The sequence below is a fragment of the Rhinolophus ferrumequinum genome, chromosome 7, assembly GCF_004115265.2.
Source record: "Rhinolophus ferrumequinum isolate MPI-CBG mRhiFer1 chromosome 7, mRhiFer1_v1.p, whole genome shotgun sequence".
Taxonomy (NCBI): Eukaryota; Metazoa; Chordata; class Mammalia; order Chiroptera; family Rhinolophidae; genus Rhinolophus; species Rhinolophus ferrumequinum.
Window position 1 is genome coordinate 47,923,560 of NC_046290.1, and position 17,636 is coordinate 47,941,195.

The 17,636-nt window shown below is 35.1% G+C and overlaps 1 protein-coding gene across 1 annotated transcript in view; it reads right to left on the minus strand.

Annotated features, from left to right (window-relative positions):
- Window positions 1–17,636, minus strand: part of ANKRD31 (ankyrin repeat domain 31) — a 130,193-nt gene that overhangs the window by 71,215 nt on the left and 41,342 nt on the right. Inside the window, exons 8-10 of the mRNA XM_033110016.1 lie at window positions 9,391–9,653; window positions 6,253–6,362; window positions 806–961 (exon numbers count right to left, since the gene is read on the minus strand). Coding sequence (XP_032965907.1) covers window positions 806–961; window positions 6,253–6,362; window positions 9,391–9,653 — 529 coding nt within the window. The remainder of the gene's footprint in view (window positions 1–805; window positions 962–6,252; window positions 6,363–9,390; window positions 9,654–17,636) is intronic.

The following is a 17,636-nucleotide window of genomic DNA, read 5'->3' on the forward strand; positions in this document are numbered from 1 at the left end:
ACACATGTTAAGAGATGCTTGGGAAATCCATAAAGTCAAGTTAGCTGCATGTAGAGCTACTCCTGAACTTAAGGAGGAGAGAGAGACTAACAGAAAGAACCACATATTTCTCAAAATCAAGGGAACAAGTGCTTTATCTAGCAAATAAGTACCCAAGATTGAGGGTTATAGGAGGATGGTAGTTGACCTGGATATTATATTTTAGAATTACAACGTGTTAAAATCCTGCTTATGGAAGCAACCCAGGGCTTGCTGAAGTGAAGTAGTGGGGGTGCACTTGTAATCACCTGCCTTTCTATGGACTGTGGTTCCTGAATTCCCTGCCCAGTCTACCCTACCTCATGCGCCATACTCTCTTCCCTCCATTTTCCTGGCCGTCACTACTGCTGTCCATCTACCATTTTATCATCAGTTTCCCCTGAGCTCAGGATACCATAAGCTTCTTTCAGCTTTTGATCTCATTTCTCATCCATTCAGATTTGAGGCTCACAGTAACAATGCCCACGCAAAGGTAGCCCACCAGCCTGGGGAACCCCATCCTCCTGCGTAAGGCCACTGCACACAGCCCACCTGCAGGGCCTCAGGGAGGCACAATCATTAAAGTGAAATACAGTGCTTTTCTGCTCCCTCCACCCTGTACCACTTCCCTGGGAGATGACGGTAAAGAACGACCTGTTGGAAAATTACCTGAAATCTTTCTGTTTGAGACTTGCCTTAAGCCTCCTTCGCCATACTTTCATATGAGTGACTCATCTGAATCTACAAACCACTTCCATGATAACCGTGGAGGGTAACCTCAACTTACCAGCATAACTTGGTTGGTTAACATTTCCACCTTTTTTAATACAGAGATGAACAAGATCCATATCATTCCACACAGCAGCCTTATACAGTAAGTTCTCTCCAAAAATGTTTCTCCGGTTAATAACAGAAAGAGATATATTATTCATCTTCATTTTTTCTGAAATAAGGGAACAAAAGAAAACAAAAAAAATATAATCCTTATTTGAAAATCAAGAGGAATACAGATAACAAGATGAATCCAGTTAACATTCTGGAACAGAGGTATATTATATTATGAAAGTATTTCATCCATTAACCCAACTATGACATCTATAGGCAATAAGGTGAAATGACAAACATCATTAGTTTGAAAATATTTATAGAAGTTATAAATCATTTAAGCAGTTTATGTTCATTGAAACCCCATGAAAGGTGCATACAAGATTATTTTCTTAAAATGCACACTGGAAAATATTTAGGTCTAGAATTACATGCTAGTAAACCCAACAAAATGTATACTACCAAAATGTCTTATAAAACCATGAGGAGAAAACTAAGAAGTATATAAGGAAGGTACAAAAATTAACCCCAGTGAAACCAGAAAAGAAAATGCTCAATTTTCTTTCTTTGCTAAAAACACCTGTCATGAAATTAAATAAAGAACTGTGATTTTGATCTGTACAATAATTTTGATTTTCTAAGCCAGCAAATACACAATTAAAACAGTTTGCCAGGTTATGCATAACAGTATCATTTCTCCACTGTGCTTCCTAAAATACTGAAACTCCTCATTCAGATACTCCTAATCCTGTCAATTATTGAAATAATATTCATTTGGTTTCCCAGAATTTCAAAATAGTTTTAATGATAATTTTTCCAATTTTGATCTAGCTAACCTGCCCTATCCTAAAATCTCACAAAGGTAATTGAGTACTGTAGCAGATTTCTTAGTACATCACAATTTACCTTTTTTTTGCTTCTTTCCACTCAGCACCACTGCAAAATAAACCAACTACTGACCATTTGAGCCCAGCTTCCTCCACCCAACTACCAGTAAAAGCATTTTGATCCCACCATATAAAATAAACTGTATGCTTACCAAAAATCAATAATCTTAACTTCCAGATCTGTCTCTGCCAATTGTACTTGCTATATAATTATGTAATTTATTTAAAATAACAAATTTTAAAAATAAAAAATTTTCAATGAAATTAAGTTGTGGGAGACATTCACTTCCAGTCATGACTAAATAAGTGCCATAACTTGCCGTCCTATTGTAAACAACTTTCTTTTGATTGGTATGGTAGGCTAAATAATGGTCCTCCAAAGATGTTCACATCTTGATCTCTAGAACCTGAGACTGTTCCCTTACATAGGAAAAGGGACTTTTCGGATGTGGTTAAGGATCTTGGCAAGGGGAGAGGAAAGCAAGAAAATCAAAAGGGGAGAAGGCAATGTGACAATAGAAGCAGACATTGGACTGATGTGGCCAAGAGCAAAGGAACGTCACAGCCTCTAGTAGCTAGAAGAGGTAAGGAACAGATTTTCCCCTGGAGCCTACAAAAGCAACCCGCCCTGCTGACACCTTGATTTTAACCCCTTAATATTCATTTGGACTTTGAACCTGAGGACTGTAAGAGAATAAATTGTGGTGTTGTTTAAGTCACTAAATTTATGATAAATTGTTACCACGATAGGAAACTAATACAACTGATGTTAGCAAAGTGTATTTTTCCCCATTCTTCTATTTTTAACCAATTTATGTCTTTATATTTCAAGTATGTATCTTAAAGTCAGCATATAGTTGGGTCTTGCTTTTTCATCCAATCTGACAATCTCTACCTTTTAATTGAAAGTGTCTTGCCCATTTACATTAGGTTTGACTGTATCACACTGCTTTGTTTTCAGTTTTTCCCATCTGTTCTTTGTTCCCTTTTACCTCTTCTTCTACCTTCTATTGGGTTAACACTGAATATTTTTATTATTCCATTTTATCTTATTGTTGGCTTATTAGCTATAACTTATTTCTTTGTTATAATGGTTCCTTTAGGATTTATAGTACACGTCTTTTAACTTACTACAGTCTACTTTCAAATGGTATCTTCACTTATATTTTACAATACTGTTCCATTTTTCTCCCTTTATGTTATTATTGTCATGAATTTTACTCTTATATGTGTTAAGAACCTCATAATCCATTGTTATTTTTGTTTAAACAAACATCCTTTAAAACCGATTAATAAGAAAAATATGTGCATTTTTATCTACATAGTTACCATTTCCAATGATCCTCATTCCTTTGTATAAATTTCCATTAAGTACCATCTTTCTTCTACTTGAAGAATGTCCTTTAATATTTCCTATACTATGGATCTGCTGGACTGCTTTTGTTATGTCAGAACTTTTATTTCACCTTCACTTTTGAAAGCTATTTGGCTGGGTATAGAATTCTATGTTCTAGTTATAGAGTACTAGAATAAAATTTCTTATATAACTTAAAAACTGCTGCTCCACTGTCTCCTTGCTTGCATTATTTCCAAAAAGAAATTTGATGTCATCCTTATCTCTATTCTTCTATACATAACATGCCTGTTTTTCTTATCGGTACATATATATTCTTCTGATTTCTTAAATGACTGAATATTATTATTTCATTGGTTATATTATAGTTTATTAACTATTCACCTAGTTTAGATTGTTTCTGATCATTTTATTACAATAAACAATGCTGTGATGAACATCCTTATAAAATATCTTTACATATTTAAGCATATATAATATGGAATAAATCATTTCAAGTAGAATTTCTGATTCAAAAGAATTGTGACTTAAACTTGTGATGAATGCAAATAAATTGCCCTGTAAAAAGATTGAATAAATTTACACTATTACAAACAACACATGAGAATTCTTACTTTTTCCACATTCTCGCCAGTGGTAATTCTCAAATGTTTAAATGTTTGGCATTCTCTTAGGTGAAAATTACACTTTTTAACCTGCATTTCTTTAATCATGAGAAGAGATATTAATCTTTTCAGTTATTCATATTTCATTTTAATTTTTTCTGTGAACTGCTTATTCATGGCTCTTACCCATTTTTTTTATCCTTTATCCTTACTATTTTGTAAGAGCTCTTTGCATGCTAATGAAATTAACCTCTGGTTATGTATTATGAATATTTCTTCCATCTTTAGTATTTGGTTTTCTTTAGGGCATTTTCCCATTCAACTTTTAAAAATGTATGTGGTCAATTTTATCATTTTTTTCCATCCTGGCTTCTAAGTTTGAATCATTCTTTAAAAAGGCTTTTTGGGCCAGCCTGGTGGCTCAGGCGGTTGGAGCTCCATGCTCCTAACTCCGAAGGCTGCCAGTTCGATTCCCACATGGGTCAGTGGGCTCTCAAACACAAGGTTGCCAGTTCAACTCCTCGAGTCCCGCAAGGGATGGTGGACAGCACCCCCTGCAACTAAGATTGAACACGGCACCTTGAGCTGAGCTGCTGCTGAGCTCCCAGATGGCTCAGTTGGTTGGAGCGCGTCCTCTCAACCACAAGGTTGCCAGTTTGACTCCCGCAAGGGATGGTGGGCTGCGTCCCCTGCAACTAGCAACGGCAATTGGACCTGGAGCTGAGCTGTGCCCTCCACAACTAAGACTGAAAGGACAACAACTTGACTTGGAAAAAAAGTCCTGGAAGCACACACTGTTCCCCAACAAAGTCCTGTTCCCCTTCCCCAATAAAATCTTTAAAAAAAAAACAAAAAAAAACGGGCTTGTCCACTCCAAGATTATACAAAGATCCACTTATGTTTTGTTCTAGAATTTTTTTCTTTTCATTTAAATCTTTGGTCAAACTGGAACTAAATTTAGTATAAGAGATGTTACAGGGATCCAATTTTGTTTGTGCTTTTCGCTATTTATTGCTTAGTCCTTCTTTTTGCCACCAATGTGATATGCCGTCTTTATCACATGCCTGCCCGCATACTCCACTGTATCTGGCTTCTATATCTAAACTCTTTATTCTGTTTCACTGATTTGTCTGTCTATTCCTGTGCCAGTACCAAATTATTTTAATTTCTGAGTTTCTAATTGCTTTCATATTATGCAGAGCGGGTTTCTGCCCCACTTTCCCTTCTTTTTCTTTTTTTTTCAGAATTTTCTTGGCTAGTTTTTCATTATTTACTTTTCCAGCAGAAATTTAGTATCATATAACATTCTCATAGCTAACCTCCAACCCAATAAACCAAAACAAAATAAAACAACAAATAAACAAAAATCTATTTTTGATTAAGCTCTCCATGAATTTATAGAATAATTTAGAAGTAAATTTCTTACAGCACTGAATTGTTATGGTCAAGAATAAGGTTTTTCCTTCCATTTATTCATGTCTTTTTGTATGTCCCTCAGTAGAATTCTTAAACCCTGTTCTTAAAGGTATGGCACATTTCTTATTAGGTATATAAGTAGATACTTCTCTCTCTTCACAACCATTATAAATGGGATCTTCTATTTTCTAACTGGGTAATATTTATATATATGAAAAGTATTTACTTTGTTTTCTTTTGGTTAATGAATTTTAAAAAACTTTTTATTTGGAAATAATTTCAGACTTACAAAAAAGTTGTAAAACTTTAACATAGGATTCACCCATTGTTAACATTTTGCCACCACTTTAAATCATTCTATCGTCTTCTCTCTCTGTCTCTGTCTCCCTCTCTCTCTCTATATATATATGTATATATATATATGTATGTATATATAATTTTTTCTTTTCATTTATATATATATACACATATACGTATATATGTGTGCGTATATATATATATATATACACGTATATATATATACGCACACAGACATGTATATAAAGAATAACTTGTATACGCCATGTCCCATTACTCACTAATACTTAAGTGTGTATTTTCTAAAAACAAGGATGTTCTTTTACACAACAAGTTATTATTAAATTCAGGGAAATTGAACATTGACACAGTATTATTATTTAATTTATAGTCCATATTTCAATTTTTCCAACTGCCCCTCTATTATTTTTTAAGCAGTGTTTCTAGATTCTTTTTGTTTCTTTCTGATAGTTTTTAGTACATTTTTTGATGTTTTATAGGAATAACATCAAAGAATAATAAATTTTACCTTCTCCATTCCTCCATTTATTCCTCTTGGTATGATTTCTTAAAGCCTCAGGTTGATCACACAACAAATAGGTAAGACATCTAAATTTTAAATGGGTTCTGTAACTATTCTCTCCAAAGTACAAGTACAGAAGAAAACCAGGCAATGAGCCAGAGGTCAGGATCAACTCCTAGTTATACTACTAATGGGGAAAATGTTAATTTCTCTGAACTTCCTCATTAGTAATATCAGACACTTGAGATAATCTCTAAACCCTTTTCATTACCAGAATTTTATGTTTCTGTAAAAGTTACGTACTTAAAGAAATAAAATATGCCTCACCATTTTTTCTTGCAAGTTTTCTGTTTTCCCGCATCTGTTCTCCACTCTTGAGTCTGGATGAATGCACATTCTTACTTTTACCTTTAATCATTAAAGCAGGATCCTGCACTCTTGAAAAATAAATGTGTTTTTAAAATTATTCTCATGTTCTTCTACAGACATTCACAGAGAATCACACCAAATTTTGACTAAATTTTTAAAAGTCAAAGGTATTTTACTGAGCTGTTGCTAAGCAGCATGGCAGTTTAAATATGGAGATGACTCCTGAGTAAACTGCAGTAAATGTGTGACAGGGATGCCAGTCATTGCGGTCTCTTTTCTTTGTGCCACCTGTGGGTTTCTCTCTTATAGGGGCAGTCACCTACAAGTGTGAGCATATTGAGTCTTTTGCCCCTCACTCTCCAAGTTGATATGCACCTATCCACTCTATTCACCATCTAAGGAAAAGAGGCAGGCTCTGTGCAAGAAAAAAGGACTTAACATGTGGTATGGCATTGATTAAAAACTGCCAAAACACTGGCATAAAAACAGGCATGCAGATTAATGGAATAGAACAGAGAACCTGGAAGTAAAACTATGCATGTATGTTCAATTAATTTGTGACAAAGGAGCCAATAATACACAATGGCAAAAAAATACTCTCTTCAATAAGTGGTGTTCAGAAAACTAGATAGCCACATGCAAAAGAATGAAACTAGACCACGATCCTACATCATATACAAAAATTAACTCAAAATGGATGAAAGGCTTGAATCTAAGATCTGAAACCATAAAACTCATAGGAAAAATCATAGAAGGTAAGCACTTTCACCATGATCCTGGCAACGACTTTTTGGATTTGACATCAAAAGCAAAGACAACAAAAGTAAAAATAAACAAGTTCAACTACATTAAACTAAAAAGCTTCTGCAGAGCAAAGGAAATCATCAACAAAATGGAAAGGCAACCTACCGAATGTAAGAAAATATTTGCAATTCATGTATCTGATAAGGGGTTAATATCCAAAATATATAAAGAACTCATACAACTCAACAACACAAAATGAATCTGATTAAAAAATGGGAGAGGGACTAAAAAGACATATTTCCAAAAAAGACATCCAAATGGCCAATGGAGGTATATGAAAAGGTGCTCAACAAATCACTAACCATAAGGAAATGCAAATGAAATCCACAATGATATCACCTCACACCTGTTAGCACAGATATTATCAACAAGACAACAAATAACAAGTGTTGCTGAGGATGTGGAAAGGGAACCCTTGTGCACTGTTGGTGGGGTGGGAAAGTAAACTGGTGTGGCCACTATGGAAACCAGTATGGAGGTTTCTCAAAAAATTGAAAATGGGGGGCAGCCAGATGGCTCAGTTGGTTAAGAGTGCGAGCTCTCAACAACAAGATTGCCAGTTCAATTTCCTCCATGGGAGGGTGGGCTGTGCCCCCTACAACTAGTTTGAAAATGGGATGGTGGGCTGCACCCCCTGCAACTAAAGATTGAAAATGGCAACTGGACTTGGAGCTGAGCTGCGCCCTCCCCAACTACATTGAAGGACAACGACTTGGATCTGATGGGCCCTGGAGAAACACACCACTCCCCAATAATCCCCAATAAAATTTTTAAAAAAATAAAAAATGGAACTTCCATATGATCCAGAAATCCCATTTCAGGGTAATATCCAAAGCAAACAAAATCCCTATCTCAAAAGATATCTGTATTCCTATGTTCACTGCAGCATTATTTACAATAGCCAAGACATGGAAACAACCTATGGGTGGATGAATGGATTTTTAAAAATGTGGTATATATACAATGTAATATGACAACATGGATGGACCTCAAGGGCATTATGCTAAGTAAAATAAGTCAGACAAAGAAAGACAAATACTGTATGATCTCACTTATATGTGGAATCTAAAAAAAAAAAAAAACCCCGAACTCTGACTTCTGTTTTTTTACTGGGTTGGGGAGATACTTTTACAAAGCAGCAAATGGTGCTGTCTGGGTGGAGGAAAAGAAGTACCAGCAGCTTCAGTGTTAGCCATAGAGCAATGGAGGAGGTAGGGGTAGGGACAGAAAGAGATGCATGTCACGTGACACAGCGAAAGGAGAAGGATAAGCCTTAGATCATAAGTCAGCTTGCCACTACCACCTATGGCTTTGAAAGGGCACCACTGTTTCTTACTGTATCACTAGCTCATTAATACAAGTAAGCAGTCACTACAAGTGATACGAGAGAGAACATAATTTACATTTTAAGTAGTTAGTCATGGTTTCCTCAGTATTCTTATACTCAAATACAGGTCTTTCTAAAACACTTTAAAGGCACAGTTCAGGTCAATACATTAAGATTTCCTTTTGTCTATAAAAAGGGTGCTTTTCAAAAGTTATGATTTCAGTACCAATTGCACAGACTGCTTTGCTGGGTGAAAATGCAATCCCTTGCCTGAAATGGAGGTGGAAACTTTTCCAACATGAATGATTATTTCCACTGACATTCTGACACAATTTACAGGAAGTGCTGTATTTGAGACTGCTCAGTAGGGGTGGGTATGAATAATATTAACTTTTGCAATGCAAAACCATACAAATTAATTTTATTTATACCATAAAGTTATATTAATAGCATTTTGTTAAAAACCCGAACTCATACAGAGAACAGATCGGTGGTTGCCAGAGGTGGGAGGTAGGGAGTGGTGAAGGTGGTCACAAGGTACAAACTTCCAGTTATAAGATAATAAAGTCACGGGGATGTAATATACAGCATAGTAACTACAGTTAACAATACTTTATTGTATGTTTGAAATTTGCTAAGAAAGTAAATCTTAAAAAGTTCTCATCACAACAAAAAAATTGTAACTGTGTAGTGATGGGCATTAACTAAAACTTATTTTTAAAAAGAAAGAAAAATAGCATTATGCAGAAATACAACAAATTTCCCATTACTTTGTCTTTAAAATAAAAAAGTAAAAGAGTTTTCTGGGTTTAAAATAAAAAGCAACTGCCAAATAAAAGAGCAACAACAAAAAATAAAGTTCTTTACTTAGAGGTAACTGTACACTGACTCTAATATTCCAAGCACAAAACTATCTATAAGGTTTGTAGCATACCTGGAGAGAAAAATATAATTTTGTAGCATACCTGAAATTCTCAGTTGAAGAGTTATTATTTGTTTGATTCTCACAGCCACGTATTTTTGGTAAAATCTTTTCTGCCATATTATATATGTTATCTGTGTTGCTGCCTGCTTTTATTCTGGATGATCTTCTTAACACACATGGAGTGTCCTGGTTTGAGCTATTTTCCACTGGATTTGAATTTCCTTTATTATTTAGTGGATCACAAGAAATGGCATTTTGATGAACCAAAGTCTGCAATCCAAATGGATTTGGGTCTTCTAGAGTCTGTAATAAGATATAAAAATATGCACAAAGAATTACAACAATGCAAAAAAATTAAATCTAAAATAAATTAAGTTTATCTTTTTTGCTGATTACACGAAAATGTCTCTTATAAAAGTACAAAAATCTAGGCATATGTGAACATAATGAAAAATTGTATAATAATTAATATATACAGGACAATGCATATTTAAAAGCCTAAGGCAAACAGAACATAAGTAAAAAATATTTTTACCAATATTTATCCTTAAAATTTAAGGGTCAACAACCTAAGGTTACTCTTTAATTTCACAGGAAATGGGTAGCACAGAATGATGAGAAACATATAAAAACAGTAGCGATGTCATACTAGGTCAGATCAGTGTTCTATTCAGCCTAGTATTTTGTTATTTGACAGCAGCAGTAAATGATATTTTGTGAAAAAAGATATTATATAAACTCCATTACATTGATTTTAAGAGGTTAACAGTATATCATAAATGGCTCTAACTTCCCCTTAACAACTCATTATAGACTTAAACTTAACTTTCATGATGATATATATTTTTATACGTATCATATAAATCTTTCTTAAGCTTATTTATATTCTCAGTTTAAAAAGTTTCTTAATGTAACAAGGTCCATATTTTTATTACAGTTGAGTAAAAGAATATTTGATATGTTCGAAATCAATCTTTCTACTTTTAAACAAGTTTTCTTTTTCTTGAGGACTTGCTAGGTTCATGGTCATTCTATCAACACCAACCATAATTTCCTATACTTTACTCATATTGCCTCATTTCAGATTAGAATACTGGAATGTTTAATTTAGTCTTCATGCCCTATCCCCGGGATTAGTTTCTCTTTTTCTAAATTTTTTTCACCCTATTATGTCTGTTTTGAGATTTTTCTTTAACCAGAATTACATGCAGTATTATTATTCTACACGTGTATATTGCAACATGACCTCAATATCATGTTATTTACAACTTCCCTGGGATGTTCATAGGAGCATTTTAGTACTAGCAAAAAGAAAAAAAGAAAGATAATCTAAATAACCATCATTAGTGAATCAGTCAAATAAATTACACACAAACACACACACACACACACACACAGCCATACTACTGTTCACCAAGTGAAAATATTTAAGTATTGAAAATATCGAGGGGGAAGTCCAAGATGACAGATTAGGTAAACACTATGCCCGCGGCCTGCCAAGATCACATCAAAATTACAACTAAATTACAGAACAATCAACCTGGAAAATCATCTGAAGACTAGCAAAACAGAACCTTATAACTAAGGATATAAAGACGAGGCCACATCTTCTTTAGAAGACTGGTAGGAGGGGTGGAGACGGACAACGGGCTGACCCCAAACCCACAAGTAGTGGTTGAGCACCAGGAGGAATAGCTTGGTGGCAGAGATCCCCCCTGCAAGAGGGAGGGGTCCCAGCCCCACACCGGGCTCCCCAGCCCAGAGGTCCTGGATTGGGAAGAGGAGACCCCATAACATCTGGGAGTGAAAAGCAATGAGGACGCTATCCAACTGACCCAGTGAGATGGAAGGTGGCTGGAAACCTAGATGTCCTCTCAAACAGCCTGCGCATAGGCTCACTTGCTTGCAAACACTCACCTGGGCTCTGGTGAATGGGCGGCAACTTGAGAGGTGCCAGAGACATAGGGGAAAAGACTAAGTTGTGTGACTTCAGGGTAAGTGTGGGAGGGACAGCAGCCATTGTCTATGTGTGGAGTCTGCCTCATATATAGCCTACAGGAGTGTGCCATCTTTTCTATGTTGAACCCTGCCCCAAAGGGCCAAATCTGAGAGCATGTTGGTTTGGTAAAATCTGTATGTGTGTACCACCTTGGTGATGCCATGGGTCCCCACCCCACCCAGCTAATGCAGCATAGCCCAGAGCGCTCTTGGCTCCTGGGTGGCCAGCCCCACCCCACAAGCTATGGAAGCCATTTATACCTGTGCACAACCAGTAAGCCTGGGAGTCATTCCCACCCACTAATGTACTAAAAACAATCAAGGCTCAACTACAACAGGAGAATACACACAACACACACAAGGGATACTCCCAGAACTCATGCACAGGTGATCAGGGAGACTGCGCCACTGAACCACACAGGACACATACTATATAAGGCCACACACATTATAAGGCCCCAGAGCGGCCGCTAGAATCAGGAAACAAAAACATATCTGAAATAAAAGAACAGGAGAAATCTCCAGTAACAGAGCTAAATGAAATGGAGGCAACCAACATACCAGAGACAGAGTTTAAAATCCTGGTTATAAGAATGCTTAAGGAACTTAGTGAGAACTTAAACAAAGAGACAGAAAGCATAAAGAAGGACACAGAAACCATAAAAAAGTCAGAAACAAAGAATATAATAACTGAAGAAATACACGAGATGGAATCAACAGTAGATTAGATGAAGCATAAGATCAAATAAGCAATTTAGAAGACAAGGTAGCAGAAAACACTCATTTGGAACAACAACGAGCAAAAAAAAACAAAAAAAAAAACAAAGAAAGTTTAAGAGATCTTTGGGACATCAAGCATAACAACATTTACATCATAGGAGTATCAGAAAGAGAACAGAAGGAGCAAGGGATTGAGAACCTAGCTGAAGAAATAATGACTGAAAACTTTTTTTAACCTGGTGAAGGATATAGACATACAAGCCCAGGGAGCACAGAGAGTCCCAAACAAGATGAACCCAAACAGGCCCATACCAAGACACATTATATTAAAATACCAAAGGTTAAAGACAAAGAGAGAATCCTAAAAGCAGCAAGAGAAAGACAACTCGTTACTTACAAGGGAGCTCCCATAAGACTGTCAGCTGATTTCTCAACAGAAATTTTGCAAGCCAGAAGGGGCTGGCAGGGAATATTCAAAGTGGTGAAAAACAAGAGCCTATAACCAAGATTACTCTACCCAGTAAGGCTATCATTTAAAATTGAAGGAGAGATAAAGAGCTTCCCAGACAAGAAAAAGCTAAAGGAAGTCATTACCACCAAGCCACAATTATAAGAAATGTTAAAAGGACTTCTTTAAGAAAAAGAATGGGGGGAAACAAATAAACAAAAGAAGATCAAATATATGAATAAAATGGCAATAATGGTACCTATCAATAATCACTTTAAATGTAAATCGATTAAATGCTCCAATCAAAACACAGAGGGTAGTTGAATGACAAGAAAACAAGACCCATTAATATGCTGTCTACAACAGATCCACCTTAGATCAAAAGACACATATGGACTAAAAGTAAAGGGATGGAAAAAAGATATTTCACGCAAATGGAAATGAGAAAAAAGCTGGGGTAGCAATGTTTATGTTGGACAAAATAGACTTTAAAATGAAGACTATAATAAGAAACATGAAGGACATTACATAAGATAAAGGGATCAATCCAACAAGACGACATAACCCTAGTAAACTTCTATGCACTCAACACAGGAGCATCTAAATATGTAAAACAAATACTGACCGACATAGAGGCAAAGATCAACAGTAACACAATCACAGTAGGGGACTTTAACACCGGACTCATGCCAATGGACAAATCTTCCAAACAGAAAATCAACAAGAAAATAGCAGCCTTAAATGACACACTACAACAGGGGGATTTAATTGATATTTTTAGAGTATTTCACCTCAAAGCAGCAGAATATACATTCTTTTCAAGTGCATATGGAACATTTTCCAAGATAGACTACATCTTAGGCCACAAAACAAATCTAAGTGATTTTAAGAAGACTGAAATCATATCAAGCGTTTTCTCTGACCACCATGGTATGAAACTAGAAATCAATTACAAGAAAAAAACTGAAAAATGCACAAACAGTTGGAGGCTAAATAACATGCTAATAATAATGAATGGGTCAACAATGAGATCAAGGAAGAAATCAAAAGATGCCTTGAGACAAACAAAAAAGAAAACACAATGACCCAAAATCTACAGGACACGGTGAAAGCAGTCCTAAGAGGGGAATTGATAGCAATGCAAGCCTACCTCAAGAAACAAGAAAAATCTCAAATAAACAGTCTAACTTTATACCTAAGGGAAATGGAAAAAGAACAGGAAACAAAACCCAAAGTGAGTACAGAAAGGAAATAATAAATATCAGAGCAGAAATAGATAAAAGAGAGTCTTAAAAAAAAAATACCAAAGATCAATGAAACCAAGAGCTGGTTTTTTGAAAAGATAAACAAAACTGAAAAACCTTTAACCAGACTCATCAAGAAAAAAAGAGAGCGGACCCAAATAAAATCAGAAATGAAAGAGGAGAAGTGACAATGGACGCCACAGAAATAAAATAAAAAATTTTAAGAAAATACTATGAGCTATTATACACCAACAAATTGGACAATCTGGAAGTAATGGATAAATTCCTAGAGGCATACAATATTCCAAGGCTGAATACAGAAGAAACGGAAACTCTGAACCAATTATTACTAATGAAATCAAATTGGTAATCAACAAACCCTTAAGAAGCAAAAGACTTGAACCAGATGGCTTCACAGGTGAATTTTACCAAACATTCAAAAAAGAATTACCACCTATCTTTCTCAAAATACTTGCAAAAAATTCAAGAGGAGGGAAAGCTCCCAAGCTCATTTTATGAAGCGAGTACTACACTTAATCCAAAACCAGACAAAGACATTACAAAAAATCTATAGGCTGATATCCCTAATGAACATAGATGTAAAAATCCTCAACAAAATATTAGCAAACCAAATTTAGCAATACATTAAAAGATCATACACCAAAATCAAATGGGATTCATTCCTGGTATGCAAGGTTGGTTCAACATCTCTGCAAATCAATTAATGTAATACACCACATAAACAAAATGAAAAATAAGAGTCATATGGTCATATCAATAGATGCAAAAAAAGCATCTGACAAAATCTAGCATCCATTTATGATAGAAACTCTCAGCCAAGTGGGAATAGAGGGAACATCTCACAACATAATAAAGGCCATGTATGACATACCTACAGCTAATATCATACTCAGTGGGAAAAAGGTAAAAGCATTCTCCTTAAGATCAGGAACAAGACAAGGATGTCTACTTTCACAACTTTTATTCAACAGAGTAGTGGAAGTCCTAGCTGCAGCAATCAGACAAGAGAAAGAAATAAAAGGCATCCAAATGAGAAAGGAAAAAATAAAACTGTCATTATTTGCAGATAACATGATACTATATATAAGAATCCCAAAATTCCACCAAAAAACTATTAGAACTGATAAATGAATTCAGTAAAATAGCAGGATACAAAATTAATACTCAGAAGTCGGTTGTATTTTTATACACCAATAATAAGCTATCAGAAAGAGAAATTAAGAAAGCAATTCCATTCGTAATCGCATCAAAAAAATAAAATACTTAGGAATAAATTTAACCAAGGAAGTAAAAGATCTGCACTCAGAAAATTATAAGACATTGAAGAGAGAAATTAAAGAAGATACAAATAAATGAAAACATATACCATGCTCACGGATAGGAAGAATACAGTTAAAATGTCCATACTACCCAATCTATAGATTGAATGCAATCCCTATCAAAACACCAGTGGCATTTTTTCACAGAACTAGAGTAAATAATCCTAAAATTTATATGGAACCGTAAAAGACCCTGAATAGCCAAGGCAATCCTGAGAAAAAAGAACAAAGTTGGAGGTATCATGCTACTTGATATCAATTATGCTACAAGGCCACAGTAATCAAAACAGCATGGTATAGGCATAAAAACAGACACAAAGATCAATGGGACAAAATAGAGAGCCCAGAAATAAACCCATGCCTATATGGTCATTTCATCTATGACAAAGGAAGCAAGAATATACACTGGGGTAAAGATAGTTTATTCAATCAATGATGCTGAGAAAAGTAGACAGACACCTACAAAGAAATAAAACTGGACCACCTTCTTACCCATATACAAGAATAAATTCACAGTGGATTAAAGACTTAAGTGTAAGACCTGAAGCCATAAAACTCCTAGAAGAAAATATGGGAAATAAACTCTCAGACATTACCCTTAGTAATATTTTTACTGATGTCTCCTTGGGCAAGGGAAACAGAAGAAAAAATAAACAAATGTAACTACATCAAACTGAAAAATTTTGGCACAGCAAAGGAAACAATCAACAAAACAAGAAGACATCCTACTGAATGGGAGAAGATATTTAGCAATGATACATCTGATTATGGGTTAATATCTAAAATTTAAAATAAATTCACACAACTCAATACCAAAAAAACAAACATTCCAATTAAAAAATGGGCAAAGGAACTAAACAGATATTTCTCCAAAGAGGACATACAGGTGGCCAACAGACATATGAAAAGATGCTCAACATCACTAATCATCACAGAAATGCAAATAAAAACCACAATGAGATTCACCTCACACCTATCAAAATGGCCATCTTCAATAAGTCAAACAAATGTTGGCAAGGATGTGGAGAAAAGGGAACATTTGTATACTGTTGGTGGGAATGTAAATAGGTGTAGCCACTGTGGAAAACAGTATGGAGGTTCCTCAAAATATTAAAAATAGAACTACCTCATGACCCAGCAATTCCACTCCTGGGTATTTATCCAAAGAAATCCAAAACACTAATTCGAAAAGATATATGCACCCCTATGTTTACTGGAGTGCTATTCACAACAGCTAAGTATGGAAACAACCAAAATGCACATCAATCGACAATTGGATAAAGAAATTGTGGTACATATATGCAATGGAGTATTACCTCTGCCAGAACAAAAAATGAAATCTTACCATTTGCAACAATATGGATGGATATACAGGGTATAAGGCTAAGTGAAATAAGCAGACTGAGAAAGACAAATACCATATGATCTCACTTATATGTGGAATATAAAGAACAGAAGAAACGAACAAACAAAACAGACTCAGATACAGAGAATAAACAGATGGTTGCTAGAAGGGAGGGGAGTTGGAGGGATGAGTGAGAAAGATGAAGGGATTAGGAAGTACAAATTGGGAGTTACAAAACAGTCATGGGGATATGAAATAACGGTATGGGAAATACAATCAATATTATTGTAAAAACTATGCATAGTGTCAGATGGGTATTAAACTTATCAGGCGGAACACTTCATAAATTATATAAATGTCTAACCACTATGCTGTACACCTGAAACTAGCATCAAATAATATTGAATGTCAACTATAACTAAAAATATATATAGTCAAAGAATGTACAATATAGGAAATACAGTTAATGGCATTGTAATAACTATGTACAGTTTTAGATGGGTAGTAGACTGGGGTTATCACTTTGTGAGGTGTGTAAATGTCCAATCACTATGTTGTGTTGTACACCTGAAATTAATAAAATAAACTTCAAACTATTTTTTAAAATATATGTTAGTAGTGTTACATTTGCTGACACTGAAAGATAACCAAAACGTATCATCAAATTTAAAAAACAAATTGCAAAGCACTGTATATAAGATAAACTTACATAGAATATGCATACACACCAAACTGTTAACAGTGATTATCTCCGGAACATGGAGTCGTGGGAGACTTTTTCTTACTGTATTATTATGTATTGCTGTAATGTTTGAATTTTCTTATAATGAGGATGTATTATTATTTTAATCAGGAAAAAAATAAAGATTTTTTTTAATTGTCAACTTGAAAATAAAACTTGGCAAGTGGCAAACCACGTCAGGGTCTCTAGGCATAACACTGCAGGAATTCTAAACCCCAGAGACTATGCCACCTGACAGTATCCTCAGACACAGAATGCAAAGTTCTGCTAAAGCCAGACATCATTTTCCCCTCTTCTAGCTGCCCAGTCTCATCCACATTTATTTCTACATGGACATAGAAATATATGTCCATAGAAATATGTCCATGTAGAAATAAATGTGGGGTATCTACTGTGTACCCAGGTAAACCATAGTGACTTTCTGAGAGAATAGGAAAAAATCTGGTGAA